General features: G+C 37.1%; 1 protein-coding gene across 1 annotated transcript; it reads right to left on the reverse strand.

The window, feature by feature from the left end:
* Nucleotides 1-799: 799 nt before the first annotated feature.
* TMEM47 (transmembrane protein 47) lies at nucleotides 800-27729 on the reverse strand. Its single transcript, XM_037822172.1, has 3 exons — nucleotides 27354-27729; nucleotides 14095-14235; nucleotides 800-4238 (listed from the first exon to the last, which is right to left on the reverse strand). Exons 1-3 carry the CDS (start codon nucleotides 27577-27579, stop codon nucleotides 4060-4062), a joined length of 546 nt encoding a protein of 181 aa, XP_037678100.1. The 5' UTR covers nucleotides 27580-27729; the 3' UTR covers nucleotides 800-4059.
* Between the last annotated feature and the right edge of the window lie 23 nt (nucleotides 27730-27752).

A 27752-nucleotide genomic window follows, 5' to 3' on the forward strand; every position in this document is an offset into this window, starting at 1 on the left:
GCTATATGGCAAGTATGGAAAAAGCAAATTGAAATTGCTTTCCTGTTTCATATTCACAATGAAACCTCTGAAGGCAAATGGTTTTCCCTTGTCAAATCCCAGTGAAGCTATGTCTCTATGTCTTCCAAATTCAGAAAAACTGGGTCATGGCTAATTACCAGGCAGGGCATGTTTGTAAAGGTGATTTGCTCAAGAGAATTCGGTATAAAAATAAAAACACTTACACTGAATTTTATTATACATATAATTTAAATTGTTCTAAGTATACTCATCATTTACACACATCAAAAGGGTTTCTGATGAGAAATCTTGACCTTAATTTTATTAATTTCTTTACATGTACACACACACACTGAGAATGTATAGTGTCCTCTAATTTTTTGAATAGAAATAGTGCAAGAAATCCTGCTTAAACCTATCTTACAAACACTGAAAACTAGACAAAATACAATACCAAACCCTTTTGCTACTCCTGTTCCTAAAATATGTGATTGGAGAGTAAGGAAAGTGATAAATTGGCTTCTACCACTTCTTTCTGTGCATTTTTAAACAGCAAGTGAAAAAAAATTTAGTATTCCTTTCTTTTATCACCGATTGCTTGTGTAACTCAGCTGCTGAACACAGAAAGGGTTTTAGGAGAGAATTTGAAATAAAAGATATAGTATTTTTTAAAAACAAAATGACCAAGTCATATTAAGCCGTGTTTTCTAAATAACATATTTCAAAAGAGAAAGTGAACTGAAGACATGTAATTTAGAAATCTCATCTAAAGAGTCTACACAATATAGAAGACACAAAGTCAAACCGCAGCAGCAAAGCCACTTTTATTTTTATTTTTTCCACATAGATAACTTCATGTCAGCTACAGAAATCATGAAATGAACAACTGATCATGAAACTGCAAACTCAAAACCACTGGAGAGATAAACAGGTTTCCTCTAGATGACTGCTAAAAAAAATAATAACCAGGATACCATGAATTCATATTGAAGTAGTAAATGTCATATATTTAAAAATAATAAATATAGAACAGCAGTAGAGAAACTAATAGCATGAACAGAATGAAGTGTATTTTATTTTTTTAAGACAGATGAAATTTCTAGGCACAGTTTTAGGCATTAAAGAGGACACAGAGGCATAGGTTAGTGTGCGCTGCTCTGTACAAAAATACAGTCTGAATAAATTACACTGCTAGCCATATGATTAGACGTCACTTACCAGTCAGTTCATTGCATGTTTAAGAATATACAGGTACATGCTAATCCATATACATCATTTATATTTCAAACACATAGGTCTCTCTATATTTATGTCTTTAAAATTCACATGTTGAACTTACAAAAAGCTAAATAGTTGTGCAAGAAATCCAAATAACTAGCCCTGCTGTGTACTTTACGCTATATACGTGTGTGCACATACGTCTCTCTAAGATAAATAATGGGTTTGTAGTTGACAACTTTGCTTGTAAGAAAACATCAAACAAAACTAGCTGCAAAGACATAATGTTAATGTAGGTGAACAATTCACTTGTGTGTATTCCGATAGACAAAATAGTATTTTGGATGAGCAGCAATGATTTTCATTTTGTACTGAGCCTATTCATAAGAAAACATTCCAAATATTAGTGATGGTAGAAATATAGCATAGGGCTCTTCACTAGGAAGGGAAAAAAGTCATATAAGAAATCTACTTTTCAGTAAACTGCAAATATGTATGCCTTAACCTATAACATTCTGTCACTTTCCAGCTTGCCATATTGACAGAGAATGAAAACTTGATAAGACTCAAGATGTGATATTGGTCTAACACAGTACACCACATGGTCTCTTAGGACTAAGAAAAGTGGCTCATTGATGTCAGCACCAAAGTACTGTACTCCCATTATTCAAGAATAAAGAGGATCCTCTTACAATAGAGGGTGTTTAGTAACTGAAACCCCAATCCAAATATCGTATTTCTCATGCTGCTCTGGCAATATGCAATTAACTGCAAGACAGTCTGCCTCAGATTTTACTATTTCTCAAGAAAATTGTTTCAAAAGATTCTCTACTACCTTTCTGGAAAATTTCCACTCATAGCTTCTTATGATTCTTTATAGAATCATACACTTGTATAAAGATTTCTCTCTAGGATGCATTAAATTGCTTTTGTCTATCATGGCTAAAACAGGAATAAGCCTGGTACTTCATATTTACTTCGTGATGCTATAGAAAATTCACAAGATAAGAGAGAATTTTTATTTTTATTTTTTAGCATTTGAGTAATAAAATAGATTTTTTGTGGTTGTTTTGTTTTGCTTTCCTGTTGCTTTTGGCAATAGTTCTTAAGACAAGCCTGAAAGCAGAGTTCTGCTTTGGGAGGTAAAGCACATTTTAAAATACTACTGATGTGGTCCTGCTCTTAACAGACTTTACATTATACTAGCACATGTGCATTTAAGATGATTTTTCCAATGCTTCTTTCTGCAAGTGGGCCAAAACCAGGATATACTGTTTTAGTGTCTTTGTTAACAAAAATATTTATAACTTTTATATTAGAACTGTATATTTGATATAAAAATATGCTTATAATTAAACTATCCAAATGTGTATATTAAACAGAATTAACACAAGTTTGCGGTGAGATTAGTTGCAAACTTATCCCCTATTATTTTGGCATTTCCTTCCATTTGAACAATCAACAAAATATTCCTTTAAGGTAAATGTGCCATAATTGTGTGCACAAATCAGTTAGCCCATCAGTTAACTTTAGAGGACCGGGTGATAATCAGATGATTTCTATTCCTCTACTGAGACATTTAGACATTTATATAAATCTATCGCTATTCTTTCTTTTTTAAATGAAGATATTTAAAATACTTGGAAAAAATAGTGGCGTTCTATTTTAATAGATTTTAAGTGAAACGATCATCCTAACTGCTACTCTTTTGAACTACAGTGCTTACAGGAGAGTCATACATTTTCAGATTAACACCATTTCAATTTTTCTTCTTATGCAATTCTAGTAAAACTTTGCAGTGAAACAGTAGAGAACACAGAGCAAAAGCTTTAAAGTATATGTACTTTTCGTATGGTAAATTAGTGTGAATACCAATCTAAGCTTCTTAACAGCGTGTACAAGGTTAGTGTTCAAACCACTTCACTAGAGCAAATATTAATTTTATGTAACAGGGTGGACATATGTGCAGGGCTAGGGAACAACTTCTTACCATTTATCCTAATGGTTCACCTTCTATAAAAATAGTTACGCTTGTTACAGATGCACAATTCTTTGCTGCAATGTTTGGTAAATGATTTAAAGGGGACTTAGGACAAAAGCCAATCATGCATGTTTCTTTCTAATTGCCCCTGGGAAAGCCAAGACTCTCAATTTTTCCCCATTCTAGATGTGGCTGAGGCACAATTTCTAACCACATAATGGAAAGCACATGTCTCCAAGTCTTGACTCCCTAACCAGGGAGCTGTGGATTGCCAAAGCATGAACTCCTGTTTAAAAAGACTATTCTAGAAGGCGGAATGTGTACCATGAACCAATTACATTCACAACTGCTGTTAGATGCTGAAGGGCAGTTCACTTTTCAAAGCTCACTCAAGCAAATAACTAATGGCCAATGTAGTCATTGTGTGGGAGAAGCAGGAGATGAGGATTCTAATAGTGGAATCCTTGTCAGAGCAAAGGAACTTCTAAATGTTGCTTATGCCAGCTGCTCCCCTGCAGGCAATAGGAGAGCCAGGCATTTCTCATTCCGACCATTTTCTCACAAGAGTTGTTGTCACATAGACCCTTCACTTGTCAAGAAAAATGACGCGAACATATTGGAAGTTTGCAGCATTTGCCTATGTCTAATCAGCTCTGCTCTCTTAATTTGTGCAGGTCCCTAAAATGGATGTAAAAGCTGGTTATGATGTTGACAGCGAAAAGGCAAAGGATATTAAATCAACTGAGCAAACTGCTTGATGCTCCACAAGTATTTTAGAAAATAGTAAGTGACTTAGAAAAGATGCAGACATAATCCTTTTGTGGGATGGTTGGTTGTTTCATAATTTGAGACGACTGGTTCTAGTAGTAGTCTTCATAGTTCTTAGGGTTCAGGCAATAAAGGATGGCACCCCCAAATGAAAATATAGTTGCACCCCAAGCCAAGCCATAACCCCAATTGAACTCATGGTAAATTTTCAAGCTCACAGTTTCAATGAACTTGATTGGGTAAAGGACCAGGCTGCAAACCTGTAAAACAACTGAAAGAAAGGCAAATCAAAATTAGGAAAACGTGATTTATAGGAAATAAAATGATGTAAACATATCAATATACATATGTATGAAAATTACTTTTTAATAAATTAAACATAAAAACCAAAGATTTAATTTTTTTTTTGTTTAAACATTCTCACAATAGAGTAAGACTTACCCTCTTAATAATTAGTAAATTACTACATTAGTATCTGGTGAAATAATTACTGCAATATATAATAATTTATTTGAACATATAAAGTAGTGATTCTGGCCCCTGGTTTTTACACTGTTATACTCTGAAGACAAATACTTCTCTCAAGGTGTGTCTTGAAATGACACAATGCGATGGATTTATTTCACTTTGATTAGAAAAAACATACATAATTGTCACTCTTTTGACAAGTGGTACTGGTTAAGCTTAAGCTGTTCCACAACACAAAACTTACAAACAGCTCCGCAAGAATACTGACCCCAATTGCAACTGAAACCCTTGGAATTTATTTATGGTCTTGAGGAATTGAGGAATTCAAACGCATACCTACTGACGAAACTGGCAACCTATGAATCGAGACATGCTTTTGTTGTTGTTTCTTAATACCATCTAAATTCAGCCCAATATTTCAGCAAGTCCTACCCTGATGTCTTTGCTTATATTAGTCTGATTCCAAACTACTTTCCTTCTTTCCTCTCATCCAGTCACTGCCTCTCATATTTAAAGAGGCTCAGAACTCTCCTTCGTCAGGATGCCACACCCAATTTCCACCTTTCTATTAGATATAACTTTTATCTATAGACCACATTTATATAGTTATTTTCCACTGAAATTTCAAAATGAAGGCATGGGAAATAATGGTACTGGAAACCCTAAGCTAATAATGGCTACTATAATAGAGTACCAAACTTAGCTCTTAGTACTTAGTTAGCACTTAGTTCTCACAGTCAGGGCTAAAGAGGAAATATGATGAGTCACATCTAACAAAACAAAATAAACCAATGTATCAGGTAGGGCAAGGTGTTTTTTTTTTTTAAATATCTAAAATTAAAGTGGCATTTATCCTGTGGATATTTTTAGATGTGAGACACTCGATTACACAACAGATGATGTCTTCCATTCAAAATTGATAACTTCCTATTGGATCATCTATTACACACTTGGTATTTTACTTAAATCAATTTAATGAGGCCTCTGCCTCATTCTCTATTATATGACAGCTCCCACCCTCAAAAAACATACAGTTTTCTCCCTGAAAAATCTGGGGCACAGTAATGCATAACAGAGGTTGGCAAATTACAAGTCTGGTCCACCACTTGTTTTTGAAACTAAATATTTTATCGGAACACGGCCATTGTCACTCATTTACATATTGTTCATGCAACAGCGGCAAAGTTGAATAGCTGCGACAGAAACCATATGGCCCACAAAGCAAAATATACTTATTATCTGATCCTTTATAAGAAAAGTTTTCCAGCCCCTGATATTTACAATTGATCTTAACCAAAAGGCTGAGAAGAGATTCAGCCCCCAATATTCAAAGTAATATTTGGTTAAAATGATTATTGTTTAATTCATCTTTAAAATACTATAAATTCCCGAAGGAAAACAAGAATGTGCATAATTAAAGAGTAGAAGAATAAATAGTAAAAAAATTCAATTTATTACATTTTTACAAGGAGTAATAGGATGGATAGTGTGTTTAACTAAACTGGAATTTTGTTTTACAATTTATTCTCATTTATTCTCAGCACCTTTAAAGGATTATTACTACCAATGATTAATGTTCCTAGAAAGTCTACACGACAGACATCTATCTCTGGGGTAAAACTAATAAACTGCAGCAAATTCATGTGGGTATGATGCCTCAAAATCACTACTTTGTATAAGGTTCTGACTAGAGGTCAAGTGATCTATTTGAAACTAGACAGAAGAACTCCAAACCTTTGCCAGTAGCTCAACACTTCTCCCGGCCAGTTCTGGCCTCCCACGCTCCCACATTACTACTGGGAGTGGATGGATAAACAGGTTCATATAAAAGGACTCTCTTTACATCCAACACAGAAATCATATCTTGTTTACAGTTATAAAAGTATCAGAAAAAGTTTTAAGTCATTGTTAGGGCTCAGCTGATGGCATATTATAAATCCCACACTTCATCTATTTCCAGCCAGTAAGTGCTAAAATGTCTATTAGTTTCTCTAAAAAATTAAAAAAAAATATTCCAGCTGGCTTTTTGCGGTTGTGAGGGAAAGGGTGTTTTCTTCTTTTAAATGTCTTAAGACTAACAAGAGGTCAATTACTATCAACCATGAACTAAAGGGAAAAAAATCGTTCCACAATTATCAAGTAGGTAAAAAGGAAAAAAAAAGACATTTCCCTTTGGTTTTTATACTCTCATCTGTAGTCAAATTATGACTGATCTTGCCAGGACATGATTTAAATATGAACGTGAGTTAGATAGAGTGATTCATTTACTCATTTCACAAATTCATTCATTCAATAAATATCTGACTTATTTCCAAAGTGATACAGTTTAAGGCACTGTTAAGAAAAGAGACAAAGTTGCTACTCTCATGTATAGACAGTGAGTGCATTAGCAAATAAAGAATATAATGGCAGGTATTGTTAACAGACACGAAAATACAATAAAGCAGGAAAACAGGACAGAAGGATGTGGGCTGCTGTTTAGATCAATAGTAGAAGGCCTCTCTGGGGAGGGGACATTTGAGCACAGATTTGAACAAAGCCAGGGAGCCAGAGGTCCATAGAGCGGGGAGGGAACATTCCAGGTCCAGGACGGAGAGAGTGCAAAATCCTGATGCAAGAGCTTGTTTGCTGCATTGGGACATCGGGATGGAGGGAGGACACTGTGGTTGCAGTACAGAGAGCCAGGGAGAGAGTGGCATTAAGATAAGATGGAGAGACAGCCAGGGGCCTGTTTATGGAGGGCTCTGTGACCCATGGTTGGGAGTCTGTATTTTATTCCAAGTGTGATAGGCAGCAACCAGAGGATTGTGAGCAGGAAGTAATAACTAATCTACATTTTATTCTAGAAAGATTATACTGATTCTTTTATGAAAAGGCCATTCCCAGGAGTAAGGTTTTTACCTAGACTGCTTTTAATATTCATTTTAATGTGTCTTATTTAGCAAATATTTGGCCTCCATGGTATAATATAATGCCATAATTTCCCTCTGGTGGAAAAGTGGAAATACAATTCCACTAGGCTCCACTGGCATACTCTCCTGAGCAGCTTTCTTAGAGATAATCCATTATTTCGTTGCAGCCAGATGAAAATTATCCTAAAATGCTTTATGCCTCTGAATTATTTTACTCTCTTTGGAATCACAGAGAAAAATGCTTGCAATAGCAAAACTGAGGAAAAAAAATATAATTCTGCAGTTGTAAATAATTTTCTCCATTTAATAAAATACACAGATGCAGGTAAAAATGCCTTCTTGCAACCAATCAATGATACACAATGGGCACAGGCTGTGATACTGTTCAAGCCAGTTTAAGTGCCAAAAATGTCTATTAGCTTCTTCAAAAAAATAAAAATTAAAAATCCAGCTCCCTATGTGCTGCCTCAGAGACAACATGGGTAAAGTTGTACAGCACTTAAAATTTGACGGAAATCTGGGGTTCATTTTATCCAGCCCCACTCCTCCACCTTTTTAACAAGTAGCAATAAAACTACCAACCACAGAAGTTGTGTGGATAGAGGCGTGACAGAAACTCAGAGCCACTAATTCCTGTGCTATCTATGATATACACTGAGTTTTTTCTGAGGGGAGGTTTTTCAATGTTTTCAATACTGAAATAAGTCAACACTTTCAACTCCCTACTCTTTCAAATGGGATAATTCTGAGGTGTGTGTTCTATACTGGTTTCCAGGATTTTTACAGGAGGATTAAGTTCCAGCTGCTTGCAATGACAACTGGCTTGATGATGTACTACCCTTTCCTGGTTGACTTCTCTTCCCTGTCTTACTTCCCACACCTTTTACTAGTGGTTCTTTCACCTCCCAAATAAAGAGCATGCACTTGAATCCTCATCTCAGGAATGGCCTTTAGGGGAACCCAAACTAAGGTGAGCGACAAGACCAGATTTGTATTTCAGAATATACCTCATGTGTTTGAGTGCAAGACAGACTAAATGGGAAAAAGATAAGAGATAGACTGGCTACTAGGAGATCAGTCAATTCATGGAGACAAGTGTGGGATGATAAAGTGCCATCACTAGGGAAAAAAGGTAAGGAAAGGTAATGAAAAGACTATAAAGGAAGAAACAACTGACTAGATTCTAGCAATGGGAAAGGGAGGAGTCATACATACATTTTAAGTCAGATGTTACCATAGAAAATTAAAAGAAAGTAGGGGAAGACAAAATTTGGGAACTAAGATATTCTACTTGAGGAACAGTTGTAGCCTCAACTAAGGCAATAATTAGTGTACAATAATTAGTGTAATCTAGTGGTGTACAAAAAGAAGGTACACACTTAGAAGGATTTGAAGACAGACTTGATAGAACTTACCAGCCAAGTCCCTAAATACAGAATTTACATAAAGAAATGATAATTTGGAGAATAAAAACATTTGCCCATGAAGGATTAATATGAAGCTATCAATTTCTTTTCTTTTTTTAGTCTATAACCACTAAAAGTAGTAGTAGGTATGAAATGGCTGCTGGGCAGTAATACTGTAACTTGTTCGAGCCAAATGGTAATTTGATATGGATACACAGAAGGCAACAGGGAATCTAAAGAAATGTGACTAGAAAATATCCTTTTTAGTTTGGAATCTAACCTGGGCACTGATTTTCCTGTTGAAATCTAGACTAAAAATACCTTCAACCAGCCCACTGCTATTCACAGGATGATGGGGATAGGTGAAAAACACAAATAAGCCTCTAGTAAGAGATGGCTCAGAGAGGCAAAGCAGTTGCAGGATGCTGCAAAAAAAAAAAAAATCACCCTTCTGCATAAGCAATCATTTTTAGGAGGCTTTTTGCAGATAGAACAGAAAAGAGATATTCTTAGTAATACAATTTAATTGGGATTCTGTTTAAAATCTGAATTAAAAAAGACCAAGAATATTCTGCAATTTGTTTTAAAGACCTTGAAAAGAAGGGAAACAATCACCCCAAAGCCCTGACTTTTATGTGGGGCATAAAAACAATCTTGCAGACAGTTCAAAACCAGACAATAAAAGAAGAGGCGCCAGAGAGAAGCAATTCCTACAAATATAATTTCACCAACTCCTTAGTGAGGAGGAACTGGATGCCAGTTATCAGAATTATATCACATATTAGCAGGTGCACAACAAGAAATACGCTGTGGTCAACTGGGCTGGAAAAGTGTATAGCTTTCATTAAGTGCTATGGTTCTTTCCTTTCGCATTGATCAATTTGTCGTCTTTATGACATCCCAAGTTGTTCACTTCCTTCCAGGTCATGCTCCTGAAAATGGAGCAACTGTAGGAACAGGATGCACCCCAACTACAGGACACAGTAGACAGCTGAATTCAAAAATCGAGGCGGATTCTGGTCTGATCTTTCTCTATTTTGATATGTACTGAAGTGAAGATGTTTGTGAATCCTCACTTAGACTTTCAAGTCACATGTTCTGAATTAAGACCCTGGTTCTGCAACTTCCTTGGGAAATTACTTAAGCGTTCTAAGTTGCTTTCTTCATTGATAAAATGGGGAAATAAAGACATCATTTTAAGACTGTTTATCGGATTCTAGCAGTGTGGCTCAGTTAATTGTTATTGTTATTATTAGCATTATTATCATTGATAACATCTGATTCTGAGGTCTAGACTTCCAGAACCAGTGAGTAAGGAAGTTGTGGAATATGGGACAAGGTTTTAGATGTGCTGCAGTGATGGCTAACTCTTAGTTCTTCTAGTAACTATCCCAGCAGGTTAATAAGCCTAAATGGAGGACCTCAGAGAAAAACAGAAGACAAAACCTTGAAAATCCGTTTGGCTGTCTATGAGACTTGATCATCAATTTAAAAAAAACCCTTAGAATATATTATCCAACATCCAGATAGTATATCTGCATACTGTATGTACCCAAAATATATTTGTTGAATGAATAAATCATAAAATCATTTTGATAAATGTAACTTTTATGGGCTATTTTAGTCATAGGTCTGTGGTCATGTGAAACTTGCTGCTTCATAAATTCTAAAGGGAGAAATGGCTTAAGAAATATTGAATTACTGTTAGTTGTTTATATGCCTGTTTTTCCCCACCACATTATAAACCACATGCCTCAGTCATCTTTCTATCACTCATTCAACAACTATGTATTGAGTGCCTGCGACTGCCAGGTACAGTACATGATACTAAATTAATTAAAATAAATAATCCCAAGATGTTTACAAGTGGTTGTGACATGCCTGTTTTATTTTATACATTGCATGTCTCAGGAGAAGAAAAGAAAAAATATTTCCTTGTTGAGAGAGAGAGAATTTTGTATGTGTGTGAACAATAAGATATTGTTTTATGCCACAAGGCTTAATATTATTTGGAGAAGAAAACATTTTGAGATCAGACCATTTTCAACTGGACCAAGATAAATATAAGGGGGAAAAGGCCACAAATTCATATTTATGAAGAATTACTGAACTAAATTATAAGAGAGACAAGCTGAGCACTCAACTAAGCATGTTTACTAAGAAACAAGCAAAATAAACCACCATAATATTAGCTAGCTTTGTTTCATGTAAGCAGATTTTCCAATTTTGCTAATCTTATGCCCAAATCAATAAAAGATACGTTATGTGTTTGAGGACTGCCAATTTAGTGGGCCAAGCCCTCAATCTTGGGGCTTGCCCTTATGAAGCTTGTTTAAGCCTACTTATAACTGTGCCTAAGAGTCAGCCTAGAGAACCTCTTTTGTTGCTCAGATGTGGCCTCTCTCTCTAAGCCAAACTCTGCAGGTAAGCTCACTGCCCTCCCCCTATGTGGGACATGACTCCCAGGGGTGTAAATCTCCCTGGCAATGCGGGACTTGACTCCTGGGGTTGAACCTGGACCTGGCATTGAAGGATTGAGAAATACTTCTTGACCAAAAGGGGGAAGAGAAATGAAACAAAATAAAGTATCAGTGGCTAAAGGATTTCAAATAGAGTCAAGGTCTTTCTGGAGGTTATTCTCATGCATTATATAGAAACTCCTTTTTAGTTTTTAGTGTATTGGAATAGCTAGAAGGAAATACCTGAAACTGTGGAAATGCAACCCAGTAGCCTTGATTCTTGAAGACAATTGCATAACTATGTAGCTTACATGGTGTGACAGTGTGATTGTGAAAACCCTGTGGCTTACCTTCCCTTTATCCACTGTATGGACAGATGAGTAGAGAAATTAGGACAAAAACTAAATGAAAAATAGGGTGGGATGGGGGGGGGATGGAATGTTTTGGGTGTCTTTTTTTACTTTTATTTTTATTCTTATTTTAATTTTTTTGGAATAAGGAAAACGTTCAAAAATTGACTGTGGTGATGAATGCACAACTATATGATGGTACTGTGAACAGTTGATTGTACACTGTGGATGACTGTATGGTATGTGAATATATCTCAATAAAAGTGAATTCAAAAAAAGATTATTACTTGTGATGAAAATCTTTTCAAAAAATCAGCTCCAGGCAACTCTTTAATGGCTTTTGTAAATGGGAGAGAGAAGTCTTTTCATGACATGTTACAAATAACCGGTAAATTTTACCTTGCTCATATGCAAAATGAGCACTAAACAAGTGGTTATTTCAAGAAAAACTTCCATAATCACAACATCAAAAGAGAATGAGTAAAATTAATACTCAGCACATGTACGTTTTAGAAATGTAGCAGTATAAAGCTCATTTTAGGTCTCAGCAGGTAGAAAAGCACCATATGAATCTTGCTCCAGGGATTCCTTTCGTTATTTGAACATTTATTAATATTTGTGGTAATTACAGTTAAATCAAAATCTTTATTTTGGCCAAACTCATTACTTTGAACTTATGTTCATTTAAAATAACTATTTTCACATTTTTATATATTTCACTATACTTGAATACAGAGATTTTTTTTAAAGAAAACAGGAATCTTCCAGTTTTTATTCCAAGCATGTTTAAGAAAGGTGGTATAAATAATGAATTTCTCTATAGATTCTGCAAATGGCATTAGGCAGTAAGTTAAAGGCTAAATGGAAAAGTAACTAGCTGTGCACAATAATATTGGATATATATAATAGGATGTCTAGAAAATGTCTACATCTTCCTAAAATGAGAAATATCTGTATATTCTAAAAATTATTCAGAACAAATTTCCAGTTTTAAAGAATTACATAACATATCAGTATCAATTTATCAAGAAATTCTATTAGAATTGATCATCTATTCTTTATGTTAATACATCCTAGCTGCAAAGTCAAACTTATACTACAATTAGAAAATAAAACAGAAAAAGAACCATGGTTATCCAGGAACCAAGAAAGAAACCAGGGAACAGCTCTATGGAATCTGTAGGAGAATCTCCATGTGGTCCAAATCATTCAAATAGGCTCTTTTATTACACATGAGAGCAACAAAATAATGATAATATGGTCACTGCCTAGGACCTCAAAATATTTTTTTAATAATGCTTTCTACTCTATTAAAAAGTATCTGTGATGATTTTTTATTGAGCTTTAACATATTTTGGCCAGTTTTACAAGTGTCTTAATACAGTGTTTAGACCATAGTAGGTACCCAAAAAATCACTGAGTGAATGAGGGGAAGTCAGTCGTCAATGAATCACTAGTTTAAGATTCAGTAGCTTTCCAGTCCCAGGTCTGCAGTAACTTCTATGTGATCTCGAGCAAACCATTTAAGGGATTTGAATTAGATGTACTTCGGGATGCCTTCAAGCCCTCTGAACCTTCATTTTTATGACACCTAAATTCTGACCAGGCTACGTGGGTATAAGATGAACCAAAGCAGCAGGGGGCAGCAGAACACTTCCGCTTTTATAGCTTTAGTTCAAGCCACCCCTCAAATCCTGAGAAATTTAATCTATTCTCATCTTTAAACAGCTTAAATAAACCCACCTAACAGCCTAGATGATTGTCAGTGTCTTCGTTACTGACAGTCACAGGGGCTTATTTTGCAGGCTTCAAATCAGATATGACTGGCAGAGTAAACTGAAGGCACCCAAAGAATATTTGTCAAAAGAAGAATATATTCAAGGATGTTCTTATAAATGAAAATTAAAACTCACATCAAATAATGTGCTGGGCTTTTAATCTCTAAGCCCCCTTTCTCAACAGCTCCTGATTTTCAGTAAAACCTCCATTTTACCTGTGGTTGGTATTTTATATTTCATAGAATGATGGCTGCTAAATTAATGAATATGCATTAACCTATGGCGGCTCAAGTTTCACATCATGATTTTTCAATATAACCATGTTTGTTTTCAAATAGATGTATACCTTTACTGGTACACAGATTGGATTTTCTTTTTTTCAATTTCATGTCAGGCAAAATAACATTGACTTAAGATAACCATGGGAGCAGTAAAAGGGGGAAAAATCTGGATATGAAGAAAGACGGTGGGTAAATACATCTGCCACAATTCCTAAGGCAACAGCACTGTCAGGAAATATTATTTATTCATGTTTTCTTTAGAAGTTTAGAAGTTGCTACTGTATTCTGTGAAATGCTTAATGCACTGAAAATGGGTATGATAAGCCTTTAGTCAATTTACCTCCAAATATAACAAATGTCTCTCAATTTTTATGTAACACGGCCAACACATACTGCTTTTTGCATGAGAGGGGAGGATGTAGAAAGGTTCTCGAAACTTTAATACTGGTTTGAAAGTAAATGAGTCTGTTTACCTGCTGCAAAAAGCATGACAGCAACAGGTCTGTAGAAGCGCCTTCGAGATCCCACGCAGATAGAAATCAAACCCACCAGAAATGCAATGAGAATGATGGCAGCACCGCCCAAGAGTAAAGCCAGGGTAGCAATCTGCCAATCTGGAAAGAAAAAGAGAAAGGCATTGCTTTTAAGGAATAAAAGTACTCAAAGAAGCAAGAGAACCATGCTCAATGGCCTTCACCTTGCTGCAGCTAAATAGATCTGATCTGAATCCTCTGGGATTTAAAATGTTTTGTAACAGAAATTAACATAACTATCCTTATTCCAGCACAGCAGGCTGCTATGCTAAGGTCAGCAGAGTTTTTAGACCAGGGGTTTGCCAAGCTTTCCTTCCAAGGACTCTATTAAGCATTTACGATATATCTGGAGCCCTCTCTGTGACCCATCCTCATTATTATTACTATTTAATTTTTTATTGAGCTTTAACATAAAGTTCCCAAATCTTAAGTGTACAAAGTAGAGAACTCCATGGATTTTTGCTATATGTATCCAGCCATGTAACCAGCAACCAGATTAAGATATAAAACATTTCCAGCACCCAGAAGGTTCCATGGGGCCCTTTCTCAATCAATATCCACCCTCCCCCGCCCAGGTTACTGATATCTATCACCACAGATTAGTTTTGCCTGTTCTTGAACTTTATATAAATGGAATCATTCGGCATATATGCCTTTGTGTCTGGCTTTAAAAGTCTGTGATATTTATTTTGTCTGGCTTTTATGTCTGTGGTATTCATCCATGTTGTTGTACGTGGCTGTAGTACATTCATTTTTATTGCTGTCCTTTCTTGGAAAGCCTTCCTTCTCCCAATAAAAATCCCCTGAGTCTTTATTTGCCTTTCTTTTTCTGCTTCCATGCTAAAGGAGCTCCCCCAGCAACTTAGCATGAGGAGGTTTTGCTGTTATTTTATGTGGATTTTTTTTCCTTCTCTTTTTATTTCATTCTACTTTTTTAGTATTGTCTCTATCACCTCAGGACCATTTCGGAAATTAAGTATTCCCAGGGAGCCAGAATGGATCCTAACTGGCTGCTCAGTCCCCTTCTTCATTCATACCCGGAAGTAATGAATATATATTGACCACTTACTATTCGCAAGTCACATAGTATGGATACTTCAAAAGAGCCTCTCATGCACTTAGTGAAAGGTAAATTTCATCAAAATGCACTTACATTTTTTTTTTATAAAACAAAGATATACAAATGGCACAGCAGAACACTGGCCCATTTTCCATCCCATAAGAAAGGTAGAATGTGCTCTTAAAAGACGCAAAGTGAATATATGAAAGCATTATGCAGCTTAGGAAGCACCACATAAAATGATACTTAGAGAGCAGTGTTCTTCAGTGTTGGTTGTTTAGAAGCTCCAGGCTGCCTCTTCTGGCCCTCTGTGTAATGTATGGGCAACAAATGCAAATAGATTTTAATCTATGGTTAAAGAAATTGTAACGTAATCTGCCCAAAGTCAAGAACTCATGATATTTTGATCTTGCACTCTGAAATATATGCCCGTTTCAAAAGTGCACTCTTTGTCACTGTAGGATAAAGGATGAGTATGGAAACCTACAATACCTTAAGATTTATTTATACTTGTATATTCCTGCCTCAAACAACTTCTTCCATATCCTCTCCAAGAAATCCTGGATGTATAACTGGCACTGAACTAAAGCTAGCTAGCCTTGCAGTCAGGAAACAAACAAACAAGGGGAAAACAGAACAAATGCACACTTCTTAAAATATAAAGGTGCATCACAAGAAAGTGGAGAGCATTTTTTATGACATCTATTTGTAGGAAAGCCATATAACTTCAAACAAAAGTATATCTTGCTTTCAACTAGAAGTTAAAAGGATAGCCATGCTATGGCTTTTATGCTCTGTAACAACATGTAGCTTTGAATTAAAGAGCCAAAGGAGTAACCCTTTATATTTGGAAGTCTCTTAATTTCTTTGAAAAAGTTTACATATACTACAGTGATATTGTCCTTTAACAAAATGGAAATTCTTCTGAAAACTTATGGGTAAATTGAAATTTCTGAATAATAAATCAACTTGTAATTATATCAAAGGGTTTGGATAACAAAGAAAGGAATAAAATCATTCCACCCATCTGCCAATCAAATTCCCGGAGAGTTTCACAGTGCCCATGTTGATACTTTCTAGCTGGACTTTTATAAAAAGCAACTTATAAAACTTATAAAAGCAACTTCCCCCAAATTATTTTATATAAATAAGATTTTTTGTATTACTGGCTTTGTTTAAATCAAGATGCAACTAAATATTCACTCAGTTTTCAAAGACCTTAAAATAAAAGTATAGATGGCTTTCTCCTGCTAAGCTTTTCCTCATAGCTCAACAGGCATAAAATACCACACATTCGACTATTTTTACTTTCAAATCAAAATAAATACAGGAATTAATGTTGATTGCTTTTGTCTTAAATAGACTTAAAGACTAGCTAAAATATATTTGTTTATTTGCATCTGGTAAAGAGAAGACTAAGAAAAAGTCAGCAAAGCTTTCCTGTAAAGGGCTTAGAGAGTAAATATTTTTGGCTTTTTAGGCCATGGTCTCATCTCTGACCTGCTATGTGGAAAGGGCAGCAGACAGCACATAAACGAATGAGGGTGGCTGTGTGCCAATAAAACTTTATTTACAAAAAAAGCAGCTGGCAGGCTGGTTTTGACTGCAAGATGTAGTTTGTCTACCCTTGGTCAATATTTTCCCATTTTTAAATGTTGAATTTTTTTCTGGTAAAGGCCTCTCAAACAATAAGTAAATAATGCAGCTAATTTGATCGGTGAGTAATGCAAAAATACAAAGTGAGGCTTATGCAACACAGCAAGAGCAAACTGCAAAAAAAAAAAAAAATCCTAACCTCACATGATGTTGAATTTCCTTAAAATAGTAATACTGTACTTCATATGGAAAGCAAATAAAATGCAGTAACAGGAGCCACTGGGAGAATAAAATTTATTAAAGGGGACCAGAACCTAATTAGGAAGGGAATCTCTCACAGCATGGGAAGTAATTCTAAAAAGTAGATGAACACAACCAGTTCTGGATTTTCTTCTAAATATCCTATATTTATGGCACTGAGATTGTGGCCAATGAGAAAACCATCAGTCCAGATATAAAGTCAAAAAGAAGACTCACCAGCAGCAACACTGCTGTGCCATGGCTGCCCGTCCCTCTGGTCCACAACCATAGATATGCCTCCTCCTCAAACAGAAAAGCTCTTTTTTTTCCCCCAAGAGAGAACAAGAAGGCACCATGTCTGCCATTGCCCTGGCCAGCAGCCGGGGCTTAGACTGGAGTACTGTGGCTATATCCTTGGTGGACAGTGTCAAGTTTTGGAATTGCTGTTATCATATCCATTTGGAATGATTCACTCAGGCAGGTTGCCCAGAACCAGAGCTTTAAATCACTAACCAGTTGAACATCAATCAGCAGGTTGACAAAGTGGTTAGATATGGCTACCAGAGTCAAGGAAACCTGGGGCACTTTTCTAGGTTCAGCCCTGGTCATTCTGGAGCTGAGAACAGTGCTTGTGGTGTCATGCCTCTTTCAGTAAACAACTAGAAACCACTGTCCAATAGGGCCTGCCTTAGAGGTGAGCTCAAGTCAGGAACCAGGTGTATTGACGTGGCTAAGTCAAGTGGTCGGTTACCGTTTCCATCTATCTCACTGAACATCTAAGCAAGACTAGGATATGGGAAATAAAATTAAAAAGTGAAAAATACTTCTATAAAGATCTACTCATGGTCATTAAAATAGTAGACTGGGCTTCCTGTTTACACAGACAGAGAAATGGATGTTTACCTACCAACCAAAGTCCAATACTAGATTTAACAAGGACACATACGCATAAAATGTTTTGCTATATTTAATGGGTCTCTGGTGATTTTACAATAATATTATAACAAATGACCATCTAAACTAATGGCTTTTCCATTAAAAGGTTCAATGCCATGGATACTTTTTATCCCATATTCAGTGCTTGCAAAACAAAGTAACATGTCAAAAAACTCTCAATTTTCTGCCCCATTTCTTCAAAAAAGTCGTGTCTTTTCAGTTCTCATAACCGGTTAATCTATCAATCTTAGATCCCCAATTATAGGCCTCATAGTATTTAGTCAGATGAAGTGTTACGAGTCCTCAGAGATGTATTACTCTGCATTAGTTTTACATATTTCTGGAAATGATGTACTGATACTGTAGTAGAGCAGTGAACATAAACCAGCTCTGCAGAACATCAGTGGCCATGGTGCTGTTTTACAAATTGCAGCGCTCTGCACAATTAAAACTGGTCATTGTTCAATGCCAGGACAGTAGATTTGATATCTGAATTCAGTTTCTAAAATCTGAGAGAACAGATGATAATCAGTTTTGAGGAAATAATGTACATCCTTGGTCCATTAAGCAGTGAAGTCTCAAATAGGCTGAGAAGAATGTTTTGGATCTAGAAACCAAACCTGAAATGAGAACTGCACCCACGGAAGCTGAGGGTCAAGATAAGGGCATGCTTCTCTCTTAGAGCTTTTCTAGCAGCAAAGAAATGTAAAAAGTAACAGGAATAATATATAAATATATATATACATATGTAAAATGCTATAGTTCCCCCTGCAGTTACAGAATGAAAATTGGACAGTCTCCATGTTATAATATTAAGTCCAATGTTAATATGCAAAACTCAGAAACTAAATTCCAGTCCTTTTTCAAGGTATTTTTATTAGCTGGCACCAGAGTTTCCAATGTCTATAAATGCTTTAGTATTCTGCAGAATTGTGCTGACTTACATTAGCAGCAGTTTAACACGAGACCAGTCTGAAATCACCCCTGCATTATGAAAATTCTATCGGCCACATTATAACCTCCCAACTGGAGAATTCACATTGCCCTAGGGATGTCAAATGTCAAATATATTTCCAATTTTCAGGAAAGGCAAACTCTTAGTGAAGATACATTTTCCACGCTTGAGCCAAGGTCAATGTACCACACAAGTGCCTAAAGCTTTCCTCTACCCATCTCATTTCAAAACCTTTAACTTGTCAAACACTGGTTTTGTTTATACACCACAATTAGTTCTACTGTATGTAAATCCCTGAGTACACAATCGCCACTTCTTTTAGGAAATTAGTTATAATTAAACAGCAATGAAGAAACAGCTTTTAACCTCATACATTCAATTCTCAGTTTGGGTATTATTTCCCTAAATGTATTCTAATGTTTTCATGATGAGTCTTACTTTTCTGTAATTCTCATTTCAAATTAAAATATTGATTTATGCCAAGATAATGTCTACTCCCGAGGAAATCAATGAATATTTCTCAATGTTGTTAACTTACTGGGTATATATGTGAAAAGAGAAAAACAAAGGGGAGAAGTCTTGAATCTCTCTTTAAGTCATCTTGTGGTGCTAGGAATAGATTCCAGGTTTCATTAACAAAGTACTGTGGGAATGTTTTGATAAAATTTTTGTTTAGGAACATTAAACACTTCAGCAATAAAATCCCCTTTGATGAAAACTTGAGTTAGTTTGTGGATAAGCCTTTTTATATACAGAGAATACGTGATTCAAGCATCACACTTCTATTTGTTGTTGTTGTTTGTTAAATCTTTTTGCTTGTAAACATACATTTTGAAAAGACCTATCAATATGTGACATGGTTCATTAAACTATCATTTTAAATCTCACAATTCATAAGCCAGTAGAGAGAAAGATGATCTCCTAGATTTTATTTTCATGGTTCTTTGGGAGACTGTGGAAGCCTCATTGTTGTAGGTTATGTCTTTTATTTTTTAAATGGGAATCTTTGGTGCCAAAGGGAGGACTAGAATAGAACTCAAAAACTGATGATCTACTGGTGTCCCAAAATCCCACACGAATTTAGGAGCAAAAATGGGAAGGAAAGGTGTCCTTGTTTAACTTTCAAGGGACACGACACAATACTTTTGAAATTGGTAAGATTTAACTGACAGTGCCTTTAACATGTAACTGAGGTCAAAATGCTGTGTAAAGAAAAATTAGTCACTTTTGATAAATAAATATATCTTCTTTTAAAAGCCAAAATGCAGTAATAGGTTGCTCTAGTGAAAATTTATACTAATTTATTCAATTTAAGAAACTTACATGGCTGGCTCCCACATACTTTTAGAATTGTTTTTCCAGTTAAAATTAAGCAAGTATTTTAAAGTACCCCACCATGAAGAAACTTAAAGAAAAAGTGTGAATTTTTAAGGACTAGCCATGGTAACTGATGGTTAAGTTCGTGTGTCAACTTGGCCAGGTGATGGTGTCCAGTTGTTTGGTCAAACAAACACTGGCCTGATTGTTACTATGAGTGTATTTCCCAGATTTAAATCATTAGTCAGTTCATTGCATCTATGGCTGATTACATCTATAATCAACAAAGGAGACTGCCTTTAGCAATGAGAGAAGTCTTATTTAATCAGTTGAAGGCCTTAAAGGGAGGACTAATGATTTCAGAAGTCAAAAGAATTTCCATCTCTACTTCAGCCAGCCAGCTTCTCCTGGGGAATGCACTGAAACCTTCTTCAGAATTCCAAGCTTGTGGCCTGAGCTACAAAATTTGGACTTGCAATTCCTATAAAATAAATCTCATATTTGCATACACACACACACACACACACATTTATCCTGTGGGTGCTGTGTCTCTGAAGAAACCTGACCAATACAATAACAACATAAATTTGATGATAATAAATACCTAAAATAATAAATAGTATCTAAAATAAAATACTAAAATATCTAAAATAAATATCTAACTTGTCATTTTATGATTTTTAGTATATCTCCTTGAAAACTCTTTAAACTTTATGTGCAATCAAATCATGGATGATAAATAGTCTTACAAAAAGTAGACATCTATTTCACATGTGGTCTTAAACCTCTTCATGCAAAATTCATACTATTAAACAATCCTTCAAGCACTAAGAGGTACTGATCTGCAATATTACAGGAAATTTTGAAACACAAGCCTGCAGGAACTACTATGGCAAAGTGGAACTTCTCTAATGAATTGTTAAACATTGTATTTTGCCTTATTTTCCTTATCTTATCCATGGCAATAAATGTGATTGCACTGGATTGTTTTTAAAGTCTCTCCTACTCCAAATGTGCTATGATTCAAAATATGGACAACTATCAACAGTAAAATTCTTATTAAAACAAACAAGAAAACAAAGCACACACACACACACAAAACAAAAACAACTCTGCAACTCCTATAAAACCCGGCTGCTGTCTGAAATTTTAATGTTGTAGTGTTCATGTAAACAGCACATCTCATCAGACACATTCAAAACTTTCTACAGAAAAAAATGTAAAATTTTATCATGTAACATGATTTAGCAGACTATAGAACAGATTCTTAATTAGTTTGTACCTTGGTCATTTCACAGGGTGACCTAAAGTTTTACATATTTATACTCACACACAAACACACATACAAACACAGAAAGTTTTCTATTTGTGAACAGGTAAGGTTCTTGAGTTCATTTGATCCCAAATCAACAGTGACCTCAAACAAGAAAACAATCATTAAAGCCAGGTGTTTGTGGAGAGCAGTTTTTGCCCCAGTCTGATGTTATTTATTTAACAAATTCAAAGTTCTTAAGTAAAACTTATGTAGGTACCATTGTTCTTTGGAGACAATAAAGAATGTATATTTGCAGCTACTCCCAAGTGTCAGATTGTATGCTCCAAAGATGATCCCAACAATAACTATTATTCCACATGCTCTTCTACAATAGGAAGTTGCCACTCCTACATCAAGAGGTAGAGTCTAGTTCCCATCCCATGAATATGGTTGGCCATATGGCTCCTTTTTAGCCGATAAAATGAAGTGGAAGAGATACTGTGTGATTTCCCAGGCTAAAAAACCTGGTTCTCTTAGGACCTTCTCTCTGGGGGAAACCATTCATCCTGTAAGAAGTCCCATCTTGAGACCACCATGTTGGAGAGTTCACAAGAAGGCACTTCAGGGAGAATCTCAGCTGGGCCCAGCCTCCCAGTCATTCCTACCAAGGTGCCAATCCCACGAGTGAAACCATTTGGAAGAGGATCCTGCAGTTCCAGATGATCCAGTCCCCAGCCATTCAAACCATCCCTAGCCAAGGCTCCAGAGATCCTGGAGCAGAGCAAAATAAAATGATTATTTTACTAACTTTTGGGATGGTTTGTTTTCCAGCATTAGTAAAGAACACTTTCGGTAAAAACCTGTCTCTACCACCTATTAATTGTGACCTTGGTAATCTTGCTAAAATCCCTGTATCCTCAATAATAAATAGAGATAATATTAACTACATTGCAAGTTCATTGTGACATTGGAAATAACTGATGTGTTTGGGCTGGAGTAGTGCTCCAGAAAAAAAGTAGCTATTGGATAATAGTTTTGTGACCATAATCTGCCAAGAGCATTGTTAAATGTTAGATAATGAATATCAAGATTTAATTCTGAAATTAACAAAGTACTTCATTATTCAACACAAAGAAAGTGCACTACTTAAGAAAAGAAGTCCTCAATTATTGATGAAAAATAATCACTTTGGGTTTGTTTTTCTGAATAAACAATGAGGAAGAAACATAACCCTAATGAGCAGGTACTTTCATATATTTAGTCTTCACAACAAACCATTTGAAGAGGTTAAGTAAGTTGCATTAAGTCACGTGATTGCTAAGTGGGCAGGTTCAGGTCCTTTAGTATCCAATGTTCACGTATTCTTCACACTACTCTGCCTTGCTATAGGATTACATTATAATTTAGCATAGTTCATACAAAAGTTTGCTCAGGTATTTACGTAAGTATTCCAGGGACTGTACTTTGAAGCATCAGATCCCTAGAATGTGTAATTATGTCTATTATCAGCAATCCCTTTTGCATTATCTAGTAGCACTGGATGTATCGACAGCCTGGCCTAAGTATCTACTTGAAGTAAATTCCTGAAATGTTTTCCTGACAGCAAGTAAAATCTATTGTTTGATATATGCTTTTGTTTGTTTAGTTTGGTTTTGAAATTTTTTATTAAAGGTCAGGCTTTCAGACCCATCAAATCCCTTCACTGCCAAAGACTGAGCTAAGTGGCTCCCTGGAGACTGTAATCCTTCTATAAATGTGAGCAAAAGAGGAATTCTATTTGCTTACAAAATTAAAATGTCCCTTGTAAAAGTAAATCCGGGGAACCTAAAAAGCTAGGGAGATTTTCAAAGAAAATCATCATGAAGATCTTGATATATTATACCTGTTTTCCCTGGTTTATTAATTGAGAATGTTTTGATGCTAACTGGAGCAAACAGCATTATTTCATTTCCCAATGAAATTGCTTCCCAATTAAGGTATGGACGCAAAATATGACAGCTGATATCTGTCTGAACTCAAAATCACTGCATCTCAGATTTTCGAAGATTTGTGGGTGTTCAGGAAGTTTGGTTTATTTTAAACTACCATCTAAGATAGGTTTTCTTATAATGCCTTTTAAAATGGATTTTTATACTAAAGTAAAAAAAAAAACTGAGCTACATACAAAACAATCTTAAAAGAACCTCTTGTCAACTGAAAATAATAATGTTCACCTGTTATTAGCATAGGGTGCACTGCTGTTTCAAAACTGCCAGTGACTCATGTTACAAAAACAGCTATTTATAGGACAAGTACATGAATGATGTTAACAATATTCCTTGAAAAAAGCACCAACTATTTGATCAAGTATTTGGGGGATTGAAAGATGGGTAAATGCATTTGATATATACTAAAACCACTCTCAGTAAAATGTGTGCATTTGGCCAGCAGCATGTCCTGGCTTTTTGCTCACTCAATAAATCATACTGACTGCAAGAAGCAATCTGCTTTATATGAAATATCTATATGTTTATAATTTTAAAAAAAGAATTGTAGAATCACCCTAGAGGTTATACAATAAAGCCGGCTGGATGTAGAGTTGAGGGCATCAGCATTCTGTATACACTTGACCCATCCCGTTTGCACTGAGGATTCTTTGTAATTGTTATGGCTGTGAAACCCTAACAACTATAATCTAAAAACGTTATCAAAATTAAATGTGACTAGGTAGAGGTGTAAAGCATTACCATCATTTTTTTTAAGATTTAAGATTTATAAAGAGGCTGCCAACAAAAAAACGTAGTGAGGGAAACTAATCCTTACAAAAAAAAAATCTGTGGACAGCAGCCATGTGGTATTCTAAACTTCCTAACACGCATATATTTTTTTTCTTTTTTGTTTCCATCACGAATTTAACAGTCAGCTAGCCGTTTCCTCATTTGTCTTTTTGGAAACTTTACAGCTTAAAGATGAGTGCCTGCACTGTCCCCCATAAAGTGAGTTGGGGCACCAGGAGGAAGCATTCCAGTTGACTGACACCCGGATTACTGGTTCATACTAGAGGTGCTGATGCAACCTTCAGTACACCAGGACTACACAGAGGCATGGCTCTGCTTTCACTCAAAACCATAAAACGGGGTGTAAACAGCAAACGAAGCATATTTGGTATCTAAATTACAATGCAGCTTTAAAAATAATGGGTGAAGGGAAAGTTTCCGTAGAAACTGGGCCTAAGTAGGGCATGGTGCTGTCAGTAGAAACATTCCTGAAATTTTCCTTCTGTAAATACAAGCTCCCCTCTTCAGGGCAGTTTTCATTCTAATTAAGACAAAGGTTTTTAATTAAGCCCTGAAGATCCTGGTAAAGGGCATTCAGTAAAACTGTCTTTGGTGGAGCCTCCCAAGATAATTCATTTTGAGAGACAATGAAGTGGATCTTCTAAAATCATCAGAAAAGACATCTCCCTCCCTGCTTTCTGCAGCTCCATCCAGCAAGCAGTCTGAAAAAAGCTTTTAGGCCATTTGGAAAAGACAAGAAAAGCATTGCTGGTTTCGTTTCAGGCTTCCCCCTTCGTTTCAAAACACTGGTGGATAGAAGCCTCAAGTCCACATAACATTTTAAGAAAGCAGACTTTGTAAAGAGGAGACACAGAGCAATTTTCCATATTTTGTTTCCGTTCCTGACCCCTCCCCCTAACCTTTGGAGAGCAAAAAGTGAACTGCTACTATATAAAGAAAGTCAAGAACTTGTTCCAAATAGCCTGGAACAAAACCATCTCTACTTTATCCCCCACCCCCACCCCCCTCGGCCATTTGCTTATGAACTCTTTTTCTTGGCTGAAAACTATTTTTTAAACAAAATGAAACTAAAGCTGACTTTCAGGAACCCAAATAGAAATAAATGCTGGGAAATGAGTTTCACGAAAGGGGTAGAATAACGGGTTTAGGGGAAAAAGAAAACAAACAAACAGAAACTGTGCAAGCTTTCATTTTTACCTTGCAGAATCCTTTTGCCATTATTTGCATTAAGCTGTGTCTCCCTATTTCCTTGCTTAGGGGGCGGGGGTGGGTGGGTGCTGAGATAAATGGCTATGAAGGCAATTAAGGAAAGATTAGCAAACATGGCATACTGCTAGACAAACTGGAGCAGGCTTCTGCCTGTTCCCCACATTCCTGGCCAAGAGGAAAGGATACCGGCCTGAAAAGAAAGTAGGATTTGAAGCTGGTTTCTCTAACCTATCTGAAAAGGCTTTATGCAATCAGGGGAGCTATTATTTCAGAAGACAGAGAGAAAGGGGCAAAAGATTTACGTTGCCAAGGAGACCTGCTGAAGCTGGCATTTCTACATAAATTTCCATTTCTATTTGAGAGGGGAAAGAAAAGATATTTTCTCCAAAGTTTATTTGGATCCCCTGGTTACTGAAGAAAGGCATTTTATAGATTCATTTTATCTTTAGTTGTAAACAACCAACCCTGAAAGAATTAAAAGGCCGAAATGTTGACCTCCTGCTGCCAACCAGTCCTCCCAACAGTGAATTAAGGAACAAAGACGAAACCCTTCAACAGGGATTTTTGAGGTGATATTGAAGAAAAAGGCTTTTGTAAAGAGAAAATTAAATTTACAGAAGAAATTTAACCAAGGGAACTAATCTTTCATAACAAGAAACCAAAGACAAAGGCAAATCAGATTTTTGTGGCTTTTGTGCTATTCCAACTTTGTTGGAACTTAAAATGTTCCGCAAAGCTTTATAAATAGTCCCAGAGAAGACATGAAACTGTCACAAAAGAATTTAATGAGTTTCTCAGGAGTGTGTGTGTGTATGTAAAATCACTATAAAATCAGGGGCAGGTCCTCTCCCTTTACTTTCCTTTCTCTGCTGACACCAAGGTTGAGGAATCAAGATTAGAAAGCAAAGCGTTTGCAGCAAGAAATAGTTGGCCAACTTCTACCACGGGTGTAACCGGGGCCCTGGGGAAGGCAACGGGGGGGTCCAAAAAAGAGTAAAACAGCAAAGGCTCCCTGGAGCTGGTAGTCCTGTGGCTACCTTCTCCTGCCCCTCTCCCCCACCCCACCCCACCCCATCCCTCAATACCCGCGCCAGAGGGATCCATTTGCAGCTTCTAGGGCTGGCTGAACTGGCTGATTAAGCCACAACTTTCCAGGCATCGGGGAGTAGCTCATGCAGAAGAGAAAAGAAAGGTCTGGCAGAGATGGGAGGTACTGAAGGTGGGGAGAAAGGGCAAATTACAACCAACCACCATGTCACCCAAAAAGGAAATGAAGCCTGTCCCTCTCCCAACTCTCCATAATCCCTCAAAAACCCAAGGAAATGAAGCCCAAACCAAAACTCACTGGGGAAAACCCAGATGAGGTGGAGTAGAACAGGCAGAAACCGTGGGCACTGAGAGGTAAACTCAGGCAAATCCCACCTTGAGAAATGTGGGAGAGGAGAGAGAAGAATGGGGAGGGCTGAGCAGAGAACCCACGGCATCACGGTGGAGTTGGGGCGTTTTTCTTTTTAAATGGGGATGTGGAAGGAGTTGCATTTTAAACACAGCCACATGGTTCTCCTCCTAAATTATAACAATTACCAAAAATAGCGTACGTGTTACTCCAGAGCGGGAGGAATGGCCAGGGGAGGTGGGAGAGGGCGTGGGACGTCGCTTTAGGTTTGGAGACCGAGATTGGGGAGGGGACAGCCGCGTGCCTGTCAGGGAGGTGACTGGAGCCCGAGGATCCCCGAAGGGCCGGGAGGAGTTGGGGTGGACAAGGGTGGGGAACACAGAAGTGGGGAAGAGGGCGGCGGCTGTCCCAGGCAGTCGGGAGCGGGAGGCAGGGGTCGCGGCGCGCGGGGCCCTCACCGCTGCTGAGCGTGGACTCGCAGTGCCAGATGTCCAAGCTGGCGGGCTTCCGGCAGGACTCCCACAGGGACAGGTAGTACTGGTGGTCGGCAGTGACCCAGGCCGGGCTCAGCACGGCCCCCAGGTCCAGGCACAGAGCCAGGAAGATGCACACCAGCCCGACCAGCTTCAGCGGGGTCAACACCGACACGCGCACCTCCTCCATGCCGCTGCCCGCCGAAGCCATGCCCGGGGCGCCGCTGCCGGCCGGCCCGGCCGGAGGTTAGGACGCCAGGCGGGTCCGGAGAGCCGAGCGCCCGACCTCCGATGGAGGGAGCAGCCGAGCGGCCGCGCCACGGAACTCGCTCCCTCTGGTCTCCGCGCGCCTCCCGCTGCGCCACGCAGGTGGGTCTGCGGGGG

The sequence above is a fragment of the Choloepus didactylus genome, chromosome X (genome assembly GCF_015220235.1).
Source record: "Choloepus didactylus isolate mChoDid1 chromosome X, mChoDid1.pri, whole genome shotgun sequence".
In the NCBI taxonomy this organism is placed as follows: domain Eukaryota; kingdom Metazoa; phylum Chordata; class Mammalia; order Pilosa; family Megalonychidae; genus Choloepus; species Choloepus didactylus.